Source organism: Coturnix japonica, chromosome 26, assembly GCF_001577835.2.
Source record: "Coturnix japonica isolate 7356 chromosome 26, Coturnix japonica 2.1, whole genome shotgun sequence".
NCBI lineage: Eukaryota > Metazoa > Chordata > Aves > Galliformes > Phasianidae > Coturnix > Coturnix japonica.
This window is the reverse complement of record NC_029541.1, coordinates 3418722-3434556: the sequence shown is the minus strand read 5'-3', so window position 1 is coordinate 3434556 and position 15835 is coordinate 3418722. Positions and strand designations below refer to the sequence as shown.

At 43.1% G+C, this 15835-nt stretch overlaps 1 protein-coding gene across 5 annotated transcripts in view; it reads left to right on the top strand.

Annotated features, from left to right (window-relative positions):
• KCND3 (potassium voltage-gated channel subfamily D member 3) overlaps nt 1-15136 on the top strand; it is an 85263-nt gene extending 70127 nt beyond the window's left edge. For 4 of the 5 annotated variants that reach the window (XM_015885346.2, XM_015885348.2, XM_015885349.2 and 1 more), the window contains exons 5-8: nt 3404-3496; nt 5980-6036; nt 6974-7221; nt 9392-15136. In XM_015885346.2, coding sequence (XP_015740832.1) covers nt 3404-3496; nt 5980-6036; nt 6974-7221; nt 9392-9596 — 603 coding nt within the window. In that variant the 3' untranslated portion in view covers nt 9597-15136. The remainder of the gene's footprint in view (nt 1-3403; nt 3497-5979; nt 6037-6973; nt 7222-9391) is intronic. The other variant, XM_015885350.2, reaches the window with a different exon arrangement.
• The last annotated feature ends 699 nt before the right edge of the window (nt 15137-15835 follow it).

Sequence of the window (15835 nt, the reverse complement as noted above, 5' to 3'; positions counted from 1 at the left end):
ACACTGACAGATCTGCAGAGCTGGAACCATATGCTGCTCTGAAGAAGTTTAAGGAAAGTTACTGCATTAAGAATATACAGAGACCAGGAAGACAAGTCACTCATAAGCCACAGCTTTACTCCCTGTACAAAAAATGCTCGGGAGCAGGACAGCTCAGATGTCTATTTCATTTCCCAGATACACGCAAAATAACTTACTACAAGTTTAAAACTTGCTTTTGTGCTTTGCATTCCTGGTTTATAAAAGTGCCATAGGAGATGAGCACAGATACTCTGTTTCCAATTGACCTTCCACACTGTTATCCCAACACAAATCCCCTCAACATCTCTTACTAACCAAAAATCCCCAACTTCAGCTCCACAAAGATTTTATGTCCTTCCATTTGATGGCAAGAGAACAAACTATTCTTAAGAGAGTACAAAAAGTGAATGACAATATAACCTACCCAGCCACATTTTTAAGCTGCAAAAACATGAAGGAATATGACTTCTGTGGTTGCTGTATGAGAAGCCAAAATATTATCTACATTCTGTGCATAACCCCCAGCCAAATTAGCATCCAACTGCTTTGCTGATCAGGTACACATCCTGTTCTGATCCCTTGCCCAGGACTCATGCTAGCTGCGATGGCCTTACATGGCCAGACTGCCATAGGGCAGTAACTCCAACTGCAGTTATTATATGGCCATGACTAGATAGCATCCCTTACTACATTACCAAAGAGTACCACAATCAAGCTATTGTTAATTATTTATTTACAAGGTCACCCTGCAGTCTGACACCTGGAGGATCTGAAAATAAACCCAAACATCCGCCTTGCCCTAAAACGTATCCTGGCTGTGACTCTGCAGCCTAAGCAATAAACTGGGGAAAGAAAGGCTGTTCAAGATTCCAGAACACGTGCCAGGATTTCCTTTCATTAGCACAGAACGAACACGCTGACACCATCTTTGGAGGGAACAGCACGTCTTCAGCCTGTGGTCTTCTATTAGAGCAACAAATGTATGAAGGAAAAGACTGATCCAAGGACAGCAGCAGGAGGAAGTTCTGCCGCTAACAAGAACACAGATTCTTGCTTCAGAAACATAGATTTGTAGCATTTTGCATCTGCCATCTAGACACAGAGTACTCAGAGCTTTTTCTTCTCATTTCGAAAGCTTTTTAGTGGGCTTTATGTCAGAAGGATGGTGAGCTTCCCATGGCAGCAGCCTACATATCATATCCTCTTAGTGTTAATCTCCTTGTACAGCTAGCTGAAACTCCCTTTCAGCTAAAGAGCCAGGCTGTATGTATCCTAGGAACGGCAGGTTGTGGGGTCTTGTTCCTTTTCCACAAGCAGAATCTCCTAAACCACAGATAACCATTATGGTCACCCCCGCTGCATGGACAGCCTAACCAGCAAATCAGCTCATCTCAGTACACCAGTTACAAAACATTAACTGCTTGTGCAGCCCTTGGCATTGCTGATCAAGGGGCAATACCTCCTGCAGACACTGGGTTGCCCTTAATGGATTCTGTTTCTGAAAACACTCATCCAGCTGAAGAAGGGAGAAAGAGAGATAAGGGAGAATCATACTCAATGATATCACTCTTTATTCTTGGTCTCTGCCATCCCTTGTTCCATTTCCATCAGTGGCAAGATTGTTCTTGTAATGGAAGACAGAGGAAGAGACTGAACTTTGCTACCAAAATCTGACATTTGGCTTCCTTCTCCTGTCAGAGATTGGGAGGCTTTATACGAGGATTTGCTTGAGACCAAGACAAAGATGCTTTTGCAATATGTGCTTTTCCACTCTCATTTTCCAGTGTTTTAGTGCAGCCTCATATTTGCTTTAGGGCTTATGAGGACTTCTTTGGGAGATATTCCAACACAGACTTAGCAGAGTCAGTAATCTCAGCAGGGTAGGAACAGGACCTGCTTGATTTGTTAGCACACCAGGAGAATTGTTAATAAGAAAAACTGAACTGATTTTTCTTCTTAGGCTACTCCTAAAAATACTTATGGGAACGCTCAACCTTCCAGAACAACAGCAACCAAAAAAAAAAAATCCATAACCTGCTAAAGAAGCATTCCTATAGGAATCTATTAATTCCGTGCACAGTAAGTCAGCCTGATAAATGTACCAATTCAGCTCTGTTTTGGCACCTGTCAGAGAAGGAATTTTTCCTTCACTCAAGGATCACAAAACCATCCATGAAACAGCATCCAGAACACGTGTTTGTGATGAATCAGTGGGACACATGGGTGTAGTTAAAAGCAATGCCTTAAGCACAGCTGAATTTGACCCCCCTTGAGAGCAACAGACAAGCCTTGGCAATCCTGCATCTCCCATTCCACCTGCTTTCTCTCCCAGCAATAGGATTCTGGAAGGATTTCTAAGCAGAAACTCAAGCCACACACACCCATTTGTGACTTTCAGATTCAGGTACCGCAGGAGAAACCAGGTAACTCTTACTTGGGGAGCACAGGGAAACATTTCATAGCACCTAATTGCCATTTTCATGCATTTAATTGTCTTCGGAAACACTACTCATCGAAGACGTGCTCAGATTGATGTGTCACAAAGCCATGATGAAGTTTAACACTGGGGAGTTTAAATGGTGGCAATAAGAGAATATCCTGAACAACCCAGATCTTAAATCTGCCACTGCTTAGCAGAGACAGTGAGAAAAATAATCCCAGCTCTTCAGCATCACAGATGCTCTCTAAACAACCCATCTCTTGCTTCCATTTCTGAGGTGTATCTGATCACAGTGCAAGCGACAGATGCTGCACTTTGAACGCAAGCATCTGATTGAGGATCAGAAGCACAGAGCTCTGCTTCTCCCCCCACACCCAGCTGACTCAGTTGGCCCATCTACTGCTGCTCTGACAAATGAACCCAAGCATTATACCCATACTGAACTCCAAACTCTCAACCTATTTTAGATCTTTCTAGCAGATCAAGCCCCTCAGCTTAACAGAGATTGATCCAAGATCTACAGCTTATCTTACTACAGCTGAGCAGCCCCCTCCCCAAATTACTGCAAGCACACAGCCCTGATACCAAAGCTGAGCCCTTAGGACCCACTGCCACCTTCCCCCAACACACCAAGGCATTTCTTCTTTTTCTCTTTAGCTTCTGTTTCCAGAACCTGCAGCACTTCCAAAGCTTCCTCTGCAGCTATAGAATGGCTAAAAACAAACTGGTTTTGAATCAGAGCTCATTCGCTCACCTGAGCTTACAAACCAAATCACTAAAGGGATAAAAAAGAAAGGTGATCTGTGAGAAAAACCTGAGACGACAACATGGAAATTGTTATCTTTATCCCTGTGAAAGCTGAAGCTGGTGGTTCTTTTTGTGGTTTTACACCTGGTTTGGGTTTGTTTCTCCCCCCTCCGCCCCTTTTTTCCTGCTCTTTAGGGATCCACTGAAGATGAGCAGCATACGACTAAAGGCACCTCCCTAATTGAAAGCCAACATCACCACCTGCTGCACTGCCTGGAAAAAACAACTGTAAGTAGCAACACAACCCTTTCTTCATCTTACAGCCCTTGTGCCTGGCCCAGGCTCCATGCAGAAAAGACATGTATGCAGTGTGTTCTGAACCAACCCTCCAAGGGACATCAAATATGGACCTATAAACTGTGCCGGAGCAGATTGATGCTCAGGTTCCCAAGAACACTCTGCTATGGATTAAATGCGTTTAGATTTCATTATCTTTCAATTAATAAATCACTGTAGATAGGGATGAAGATGTTGATGTCTGCTACTCCCCAAGCACCAGTGCAAAGTTAATAGCAGGTTGCTCGGTTCACTTAAGTGGAAGTCACTTGGAAGATCCTGCAAATGAGGTGCATACTAAGGTCCATTTTCCCAGTGCTTCCTAAGACAAAAAATACTGTGTTTGTCTTGTGCTGTCGGTCACACATCATATATATATTTGTTGCTTGTGCTAATTAATAACTCCGGACAGTTCTGCTGTCTTAAGTGGAGGAAGCTGCTGTCAATGAAGCCAAACTACATGTGGTCTTCAGTGCCAACAGAAGACCGAGTTGGAACAAATAACCTTTAGCCCTTAAAGCAAAGCAGAGCAGAAGGGTTTAAAGGTTACACGTGTTTTTTCTCTGGTTACAAGAGAAGCTAATTTACCTTAAAGCCAGTCAAGCAGTTTTCTCTGACAACGACTTTTCTGTTTGTGTCATGCAATGCGCTGCTAGAGAGAGAACCTCATTTCTCACAAGGTTATTCTGTATGCAGAAGCCTCTTGGAACATTTCAGATGTTTATCTGGTACATGTGTTTTCCTTCCAGGTTTATATAAAAGGTTATGCAGTAAAGGCACACATAATATATACCGTGATTCATTCTAGAAAGAATGAAAAGAGGTTAACATTTGAAATATTCATGACTTTTTCCTATCTGCATCCATCATCAAACGTACTTTTGATTTCTGACTTGCAAGAGCTTTCTTTTAGATAAATCACCTCCACTTCCATAGTTTGGCTTATGCTGGAATATCACTTAGGCTTCAGCGATACACTGGAAGAAGATGTCTGGTTAATTACAGTGACCTGCTGAGTACAGCCGGGTTATCACACCGAGCCCTTAAGGTCACCATTGTAAGGACTGTGAACTGATTCTTCCTGTATCAATGACTATTGGATTCATTCGATAAGACTCATCTCACCTCTGGTTCTAGCAATTTTGGATGTTCAATAACAAGCGGATATTTCACAATCTGACTCTTCAGTTTAGAGCTTAAAGGCTCCGCTGCTGTGACCCATCTTTCACATGAATACTTCACTTAAGAACTTTTACAAGCTCCCTGAGGCAAACAGGAGCTGGCAGCCATCCCTGCCCCAGGGTCTGCCCTTGACAGACATTCTGACCTCTGTGTGGGGTGGGGGGCATCTCTTGGAGCTGTGTGAGTCACTCCACTGCTAACAAGCAGGCTGGGCTGCTGGAAGTAACACAGCCAAAGCATATCCTCATTTGTGGACGTGTCAGCCTACCATAGTAACAAAGCTTCCAGCACACAAGCCTGCTCAGACAGTGAGTCTCAGTGCTTTAAAAAAAAGCAGTGTTTGAAACATTTTGATTATTACTTTCTGCAAATAATAGCAATAAGAATAAGAAATCCCATAGCCAGGTTGGGATTCTGAAGCTATCAACTCAAATGCTCCAAATTACCTTCTCTTGAAACTCTAATATTCACACAGCCTAATGAAAAGCCACCATGCTTCTCCCCCTGAAACATTAAACGTCTTTAAACACTGAAGAGTCATTTTGTGACGAAGTTGCAGGAATGGAATGAGGAATGGTTGCAAACTCGTTTCAATGGGCAATTCACCTCTCCTGAGAGTAGGCAGAAAAATCCCTCAGGTACATTATTTACTGTCATGGCATCTCTGGTTTCATGAGCATACAGTCTTAGAACTGAATTGCTCTGAAATCTGGTGTATATGATGACAAAGGGACTCTAAGTTACATGCAGCTGCCTTCGTAAAGGCCACTTTGTCATATTAGCACAACAGATGGGAGTTTGCTCAAAGAGCTTTTCCATTCCTTCTGATCCCTGGATTCAATATGGATACTCACAGGCCATACACTGAACTCACTGAATCCAGTCTTGCAACCCAAACCTCCCATCTGTGTGTTTCCACAAAGCACAACCAAAACCTCAAACCCATTGGAGACCCAATGGCAATGCAATTCCAATTGGTTACCTGAGAATTAGAAGCTGAAACTTTGTTCTCCTTCTCATTCAGCTCTTAAAACATCAAAATAACAGATTTGTTATCAGGAACAGGAGAAGGAAGGAACAAAGTGTTCTGATTCGAGCAAGGTTTGGCAAAGAAAAGGTCTATCTGCCCATTGAAACTTGAACAAACCGGCTGGAATGCTGAGAGAATATTTGCAGTGCTGGCAGTAAATTTCTGGATGCTGGAATGGACAATCAAATGTGTTTTTATCTTTTGTTGGCATGTTGTCCCGTAGGGATTGTCCTATCTTGTGGATGATCCCCTGTTATCTGTACGAACTTCCACCATCAAGGTATTTCCTTTTTAATTCAATTCGCTTTCCTCTATGATCTATGTGATGTGTCTTGAGAGTGTTGGCTTCCTTTCTTGTTCCTGGTCTTGTCCTTGGGAGTTTGTGCACGTGGCTCTTCCTGCTACCCAGTGCTTGTTTCCTTTGAGAGTCATTAATTGCTCCAGTGAAAACGGGTGGCTGCCTTCACCACGGTTGCTGTTGTTTCCCATCCTTCCTGATGCTGACAGGGGCTGGATAAAGTACGTACACTAGAACAACTTGAGTGCTCGTGTATGTGTGCGTGAGTTCTTCCTTTCAGGCTGCATTGTCCCTTAGCACAAAAACTCCTTACAGATACAGCTTTATGAAATCCCTTCCTCTACATGCTTCCTGCTGTCAGCTGCCATGTTTATTTCCACTCAGTTAATAGCAGCTCCTAACGAACTACAAGTATGCTTTGCATCAATACAAGCCACATCCTGTAAATAACATATAGGTAAGATGGCCCTCCCAACCCAATACGATCCAATCCCCACACATACAAAATAATGGATCTTGAATCTCTCCTCTGGGGTTTAATAATCATACAGCACTGCATACCACTGCTTCCAGAACCCAGACACAAAAATAACAGGAAAATCAGACAATATATTAACGAGCTCAGTCTGCATAAGTGATGCAGCACTGTCAGACTATCAGGTTTCTGTCAGAGCAGTTTCTCTTATTCCCCTACTGAAACAGAACAGCAAAGTCTTCTCTTGGTTGCAGCGAGCAGTTATTCCTTTTCAGATCTGCCTAGTGCAAATAGTTCCAGGCACAGGCAGAGAGCAACCTCACAAAGACAAAGGACTGACACATCCCACCAACCTAGCAATGGGTGCTGTTGAAAACAACCTGCTGCTGGGTCACAGCTGTTACTGCTACCAGAGACTAACAGCACCATTCTTTTCCCTGCCAGAACCACGAGTTCATAGATGAGCAACTGTTCGAGCAGAACTGCATGGAGAGCTCAATGCAAAACTACCCATCATCTCGGAGCCCTTCCTTGTCAAGTCACCATGGCCTGACCACCACTTGCTGCTCTCGCCGTAACAAGAAGACCACGCACCTTCCCAACTCCAGTGTGCCAGCCACCCGCCTCCGCAGCATGCAGGAGCTCAGCACCATCCACATCCAGTGCAGTGAGCAACCCTCACTTACAACCAGGTACGGTCTGTAGGCTCTCAGTGCTACTGCATGCAACCTCCTCAGGTACTTGAGCAAGTTGTAGAGAGCTATTTTCCAGCCAAGGAGAAGGGTCTAAGCTAGAAACATCTTTGTTTCCCTGTCTCTAATGATAACCCAAAGAAAGCAGCTCATAGCTCTTCTCTGTAACTGCTCTGGGGGGATCCATGTGAAATCTATGCTTTATAGCAGCTCTTCTCTGACCAGACCAGATATAGAGGAATCAATTTCAGCCTATGAAGTGCTAATCACACAGGCAGGAGCCAGCAGTTGCCAGCTCTGAACCAGACACCAATAGCAGAGAACTGCCCTGCAACCCAGCTCCCAGCCAGCCCAGCTGAACAGACAAGGACAACCAGCTGAACACACTGACCCAGTCCACCAGGGACACTCAATTCACTCATTTTCATTACCCAGGTCTGAATCACAACTGAGAAACAAAGAGAAATTCCACAGTAGCATCTTAATGGCTTTCACCCAAAGAGGCATTAGTAAGGGCAGGTACAGAAACTTCTCTTTCAATAGAAAACCATGAAATAGCATCATTTTATACAGAACCTACTGAAAAAAACATTTCCTCACTGTGTATTTCTCACAATTATGAAATGACTTGCTATAAGGCAATGGAAAGCACAACAATGACAGCAAAGCAGCAAAGTTTTAGGCTACAACAAGCAAAGGTTTGTTCAAATGCAACAGCCATTAGCACAGAAACAAAGGAAAGAAACTGCTTACCTTCAGAAGGCCTCTGGTAGGTAGGGGGGGGTCACCAGCAAAAGATACCCGCTCCCACTGCCAACCCTTAAATGAGGTCTGGGAAGGGGTGGATCCCAGCTCTACCCCTTCTGGTCACCCAGCTGCATTGAATTGCATGCACCTGAGCTCCCCTGGGTTGGCCCTGCCTTCCCACCAGGTGTTCAATCACTGCTTCAGGCCATGATTTAGCATATCCACTACACTTAACTAAATTCCCTCAGCCCACGAGGCTCCTGGAGCACTGGGCTGTTTCTGAACCTACCATTTTCCCCCTCCCCAACTCTTATATCACAGGGATCTGGAAATCGAAACAAAGATGCCTTGAGGGCAAAAAGCAGATACTTCATGCAAGGTAGAAGTAAAAAAGGTATTTCAGAGAATGAATTATGAATGAATAAGCACAGAACAAGCCTTCGGCTGCTGCAGTTTAAAGATGACAGCAGTTTAAACCAGCACCTGAAACAGTAATTCAGTGGAACGTGAAGCTGTCCCACGTGGGTGCTACGTGATGCCAGTGATTGTATTTTTAATGGCAGCCTTTGAGCTGTTTTTCATGTGGGATGCAACTCGCTGGGTGAACCTGAGTGGAATGCAATGCACTGGGTGTGTGCTTACCACTGACAGAACCTCCCAGCCCTTATTGCTTTCCCATTCTCTGCTTATGACTGAGGCAGCCAAGGAGCAGAATGGGTTCTGTGGTGTTCTGGGGATGCTTGAGAGATCAAAAAACATCCTCTCGGTGACTCACTCAGTGAGATAACAACTGCAATAGCTTTCCAACTGGGAGCTTTATATTTTAAAAGGACAGGCCTTGTGTTTAAAATGAACACGTTGGGTTGGTAATAGCAGACTCCGGTAGCTGTGCAGATGCACAGAAATCAACCTATCATTTTCGCTCCGTAATTAATTATAGGATGCAATTGATGCAGATCTAATAAGAATGCTCCCAGCTGCCAGATCCTTGAAACTACCACAGAGATGGAAAAAAAGAGAATAAAATAGAAAGGATCGAGGGACAGCAGTTTGGAAAGAGGCATTCAGAATGCAAGGAAGACAACATCTCTTTCTCAGAAAGAACTACCTGTGCTCCAAAAAGATGGAGTGCACCGTATGGTGTGTTTAGATATACTCTGAATTATACAAGAATGAAATATGGAACAACCTGCCCTGTGAAAAGCTGAATCTTACCATGTGGAGTGTTAAGTGAGCTTAGTGTAAGATAGGTAGAAATGAACAGCACCTAGCAGGGAGCTGGGGGAGCATTTAAGTGGATTCTTGTGAGTATTCTGGTGCCCTTCTTTCAGAGGAATAAGGCATTGCTTGAGAATAAACACCATTCCTCTCCTCTCTCCTTCCTGCTTTTTAAAAGGGCCAAACCGCTAAATCTGTTTTCCAGTCGTTCCAGTCTCAACATGAAATCAGATGATGGGCTGCGACCGAACTGCAAAGCCGCCCAGATAACCACAGCCATCATCAGCATCCCCACACCGCCAGCGCTCACACCAGAAGGTGAGAGCAGACCTCCACCCAGCAGCCCCAGCCACTCCACGAACATTTCCACCACCACCACAAGCAACATAGTCAAGGTCTCTGCCTTGTAAGATGTCTCATGCACGGAAGGCGACTGAAAGACCGGTGCCCCTCTCCCTCCACACCTCCATGTTCCTTTCTTGCTGCAAATTGTGCCTGGATGGACAAGCCTGTCGGCTGGTTATCAGGATAGAGATGGAGACCCAACGAGGCAGCTTTCTTCAGACTCAAGGACGTGCTGTGGGCTGAGGAAGGATAAGGAGAGGGAGGAAGAGCCTTGGTAATAGTAAAGCCTGCATGGAGAGCACGTTGTGCCATAGGACAGGGCAGAAAGCACCCGTGGAGGCTGAAGGGAAAGAACCGTCGTGGCAACAAGAGAGTAATAAAGAAAACAGAAATATAACACTGTGTATCGCAGCACCTTTTTAAAGGTTTTTAAATGGATAATATTTATTCATGAGGAAATGACTGAAAAAAGGTGAAAAACAATGGATTTTGTGAATTTTTTTTTTTTCTTTTCTTCATGGAGAAAAACCTTTAAGCCAACCAAAACTTCACATTTGGTTCGTTTTTTCTTTTATAGGAAAAGATTTAGACAAAGAAGCCACCTGTCACAGAAACCTATTCCCATCCCTGTGTGTGTGTGAGTGTGCAGCAGAGCCATGTCAGAGCAGCACTGCATTTCAAAGGGTAGAGCACGTCCTCATTGCTGGCTGCACAGTAGGAAAACACAAGCACGTGCCAGCACATGTGTGCACAAACACACACACACAGCTATTTCACCCTGGATGGCGTTCTTTACTTAGACACTTTTGTATCCGCCTTTTAAGTCAATACAGTGCAATTGCAAACAGCGTGTTTGTCTGCTAATTATTGTCTGTGAAAACATATTTGTGGAGAAAAAAAAAAGCAACAAACAGGACAAAAAAAATAAGGCTGCAGTAGAGTTTTAGTCCCACATGGGTACCTGCTTTCTATTTCTGTTATCACTTACTTGTAAGGGTGTGATTAGACCTACCGGTTCTGTATTTTTAACAAGGAAAAACATTAAAAGATAGGTTGTTTTTTTTAATTACTGTACACACAAATGGCAAAGAATGAGCAAACACTGAACTCAGCTGCACCGAGCATTCTTAAGCCTGACAGAGGTTTCTTGTAACGTATGCCCATGCGTTTTTACTTTTGTTTTCTATATACTGAGTTTCTTTGCTAGCACTGAACATACAACCCATTGTAAATAGTAGCCAAATAACGTCTGGATCTATACTTGATAATAAGTAACCCCAGAGCCAAATATCTTGCATGGACGGGAGCTATTTGGCTTTTTCACAGTCTAGGTGCTCCCATTTGTCTCATCAATGACTTCTGGGCCGCAGTGATTTTGGGGGTAGACTAGGTTAGCAATTTTAGTTACCCATTCCCAACACAGGATGTGCATCATGCACCCACCAGAGAAGTGGGAGCAGCACTGGATTTTGGAAAGCATTTGATCAAGTGTTACAGACAGCATTTTCTTTTTGCAATTCTACAATTGGTTTGAGATAATTCCTGTACTTCTAGGCAATCAAAACCTGTAAGTAACACTGTGTGGTACTGCCCCCTAATAGGAAGCTAATACAGTTAGCTAAGGTGTGCTCAGTCGTAGCCCCTCTTTCTAAGCTCTATCTAGGAATGTTTTCTTATCAGGAAATACATGGTCCCAAATCATAACTCATTTCCCCCTCTCTAAGAATAACAACATTTCTTTTCTTCCATTCTGCCTTTCCCAGGTCCAATTTCCATACAAAGCATGGAGGGCAGAGTGAGAACACATCACCCACCTCTCGCTCCCTGAGCCTCTCCCACCCATCATACACTGCCTGGCTAACTATTGTGGTTATGCACAAACACCCTTCAAGGCCCCCCTATACACACACACACAAATGGCCACCAACCCAGCCCCCAGCAGCCTGCACTAGAATAGATTTCATCTATCTTGTTTCTGAACAATGATTTTACCAGCACTACAGAGCATGTTTGAGGCTGTTTCAGCAAAGGGATGCTTTTCTTTCTTTTAAACATCTGTCACAGTCTATCCTGACATAATACTGATATACACATATACACATATAAATAAATGCAGACTCATACATGTATAGATAAATAGACCTACATGCTGACTTAAAACAGACAAGCTAGCAATCTGCTTTGTTAGCACTCCTAACCTGTTAATCTATGAAGTAGGCGGCTCATGCATTAACTCAATACCCTCCTTAGGAACCTACAACATTCTAGGAATATTAGGGCTGTGGCAAAGCCTTCAGTAGCTGCATCAGCTTATAGTCATTGACCCCGGTGCTGTAATACGTTACCCAAAACTACCTTTAGTCCTGTTTTAAATGATTAAATGCTCTGCCTTCTCTGCTTCCTGTAGGAGGTTATACTGCAGTTAATCTTACCATTATTGAATTTTTCTTGATGTTTTAATTTAATCTTCCTTTGCTTTATTGAATTTCATTATTTGTCATCATATCTGCTCCCCATCCGAACACCCTCAGCCTTGTAGATCAGAGGCCTCGCTCTCCACCACTTTCAACCTCACAATCTCATTTACACTGGCACAGAACAAGCATTAAACGCCACCGTGCTGACAGGGTACAGCGTTCCTTCCAATGCATGGGAGTAAACGATTACAAAGAGACAGGGACTCAGCAGGGATTCTCAGTGCTGCCTTTCTTTTTCATGATTCACTATAAATGGGACACTTTGACTCTGTGCACCCATTTCTTGATCTGTAAATAGCAATCGTGGCAAGGCCTGCCTAAAGCACAACGGGTGGATTTCACTATTATAGATCAAATGCTTTCTAATGTTTTTAAAGCAGCAAAATCAGGAGGAAAGCCAGTCCTTGGGTTTCTGGCTGGCTGTTAAGTCCCAGTTTAAAGCAGTGCTATCCTTGCCTTGCCTCTTCTACCATTAACTCAGCCAGTACCTCAGCACAGACTTATCAGAGGACAAAGACAGGCAGAACTGAGGAAGTCTGAGCCTAGAGGAATAGGACTAAAAATATTTTTAATTGAGACATTAGCTCCCTTTATAGGCTGATCTGAAGTAGAATGAGTAATGCTTCCAAAAGCACTTAAAAATGTGCTTGTACAAAACCTCCCCGGATTGCCCAACGTGGCTATAGCCTCATTATGGGAGCACTGTGCATTCACTGAAACAGCAAAGACAAGAATCTATCGCCAGCATATCAGTGGTTGGTAGGGCATGACATAACATCCCTCAAATGAAATGCAGGAAAGAGGCATTTGCACACAAGAGTATGAGAACTGTGCAACAGCTACTTTTTCCTACAGCGAAAGGAAGCAATTAGCTTTACTGAACTGCAGGGCTCTTCGTGGCCTTTAAATAGCAACGTATAAAGCATTGCTGTGATAAAGCCAAGTCAACCCTGTAAATTCCTAGAGCAGAACTTTAGCAGAAGGACTTAGGCCGTTCTCTCCAGTGGTTCCCATTATTGTCCTGCCTTACCTGCATCACTCTCCCCACTACCATGAATGCCCACGGCCAAACACATTGCAATGGATATAAAAACAAAAGCACATACCCCTGCAATCCTTATCATTCCTGATGCTTATGGAAGAGGGGGCTCTTCAGTTGTGGGCTGCCTCCAGGAGAAGTATCCAGAAACACAGATAGATTCCAGTCCTGACACCTTTCTGAAAGGTACAACACAGCCTGATTGGTGAGACTGCTCAGCAAAAAAGGCAATAGCATATCAGCAGCTCGTGGTGAAAACCTTACCCCTTCTCCTTTAATTCCTTGCAAGTTCTTAGAGTTTTTCTTTCCTCATGGAAAAAAAAAAAGATGAAACCAAATTGTTTGCACATAAAGCAAGTAGAAGGGGATTGTTTTTCCAGCCTTCCTTAAAGCAATACTAAAAACATGAAAGAAGCAGCACCTTTGTCCAAGCAGTTTGCTTCTTTCCAAAACCGTCTCTTGAGGGAAAAGTATTTCCATGGATTTTCAGCATATTCTATTGCTTCACTCTCTTCCCACCTGGCACTGCTCCCTGCAGGGCTTATTCCAGCCTAATAGATCTCAATGATCCCAATGATTATTCCCTTGCTGTTCAGCCATAGCTCTTATTTTCCTTTCCTTTATTACTGTTACGTTCTCTCATGTCTTTTAAAGTTATTCTCTTTTCCAGAGGCTGAGAAAGCTGCCTTTATTTGTGTCAATGATTATCACTGTATAAATGTAATGGGGAAAAGGTAAACTAAGTAACACACGTGGCTGATAACATGTTGCAAACCGGTATCTATCATCCCAGATTAGACAGCTTAAGGGATGTGTATCAATGCCAGCCAAGGGAAGTGAAGTTTCTCCCATTATTTGGCTTCTTTTAGTATGTTGGTCATAAACGTGCTGTATCTTACATACATTACAAATTGGACTCAAGTTTAATTTATGGCTTACAACAACCCTTGTTTTAATATGTTATTTATGTCAAATGACTGCACAGCTACAAAGCCAGCAGTCACGGATGGCTTACAAACAGCTTTGAGCTGAAGACTTAATTCTGCTTTTAACGTTAGATAAGTAACATGCCTCTTCCGCATAACTTACCCATGAGATCTATTCTAAAGCTGATAACTTGATTAAAAACAAAAGACTTCCTTCAACACTTTAAGCAACCGCACTAGCTAACTTGAGGTTTTTAGCCTTCACGTTTATGGATGCCATAGATGCTCTTACAGTGGTTTTATACTTGGAAAACTTTAAAAGCAAACTCAATGCATTGTGCATACTGATCGGAGCCAGGAGAGTTGGCCTCAGGAACCAGTATTCTACTCTTCATTGTCTCGATGAACCACTAAGCGATCTTGAAGTCATCATCTCACCTCTCTTTGCCAATTTTATAATAACCTGAAGCTCAGTCCCCAAAACACCAGAGAGAGACCTGAAGCATACCAGGAAAGTACTATAGTCAGAATGCAGAATACACTGTGCCAGAAAAACCATGGGTAGATTGTTCAAGGTGACAAAAGACCATGTGAAAATTCCTCCCTGAGTTTTTGATCTCAGCCAATTGTCTGTTACTTTCATATGTACGTGTGTGCACGTGTTGCTTTTTGGTTTCCATTTAAACTAGAGTTAGTCACAGGAGGTGACGCAGCTGCGTGGGTGAGGAGTTCACCACCACATCCAATGCTCTTCTAGGTCCTGTCGCAGCCATGACTGGGAGCTCCCAAAGGCTCCTCAGACCAATGAAGTATCTGACAAAACACGGGTGATGGTCTATTTTTGATAAATTAATAAGGCATTCCAATAGCGTTTTCTTTAGTTCTATGTTACGAGAAGCTCTCAACCTTATTGTTTTCTATTTTCGTACTATAAATGGGCTTTGCTTACAAACATCAGAGGACAGATACAAAATGTACCGTATACAACTGCAGGTAGCTTCATTTGAGAACAACTTTCTAGAAGAACCAAGTTTCCTGTTGTCTTCTTTTGGAATTGTAGTGCATATGTTGAAAACTTGTATATCATTTACAGTATTGAGTCTTGTGCCACTGCTGTACCTGATGTATCCAATCTGGATTAAACAGAGTATGTGCCACAAATATCAAGATGATGCTGTAGATTTCTTCTAAAAACCTTTTGGGAGGTTCTTTGGTGATGGCCTCAGCAATCTGAGTTGCACTGGAACACAGTATACTCTGACTTGAGCAAGAGCTGATGAGAACAGAGATAACTGAGATGCTATAGGACAGCATTAAAGCAGATACCTACGGGAAACTCTTACCAGCTACCTCCTTTTGATTGTTAAGACACCCACCAATCTTCATGTTGGAAACAAGAACACTCAGATCAGGCAGATGCAATGCAGGAGAGCCCTCTTGCTGTGGGAGTTTGTTATGGTACAATGAAATTCAGCAAAGGGAGAAGACAAGAATGGTCCTGAGTTCACAGTTAAAAGCACACATTATGCCTTCCTTTTCAAAGGTATTTTGGTCTTGGGAGTTCCTGTTAGGCTTAGAGGCATGCTTAATAAATAATATTTAAACAAAATTACTTACTATGTAAACTAACACCCAAGCAGTAGCTGCATTTACAGTCTTTCATGTAGTAAAGCAAGACACCCACCAGGGGGAACCATTTCCCCAGCTTAAAAGAGACAACAGGTGTATCTTGTTATTTAAGCCTCTGAGTTCCTGTACCACTCACGAGCTAAAGCAAACCTGAGGTTCTTCTGACAGTCCAAAAAGACACAGCATGAAACACAGATATCCACAATACACAAAAAGTTTTGAAGTGCTGCCAG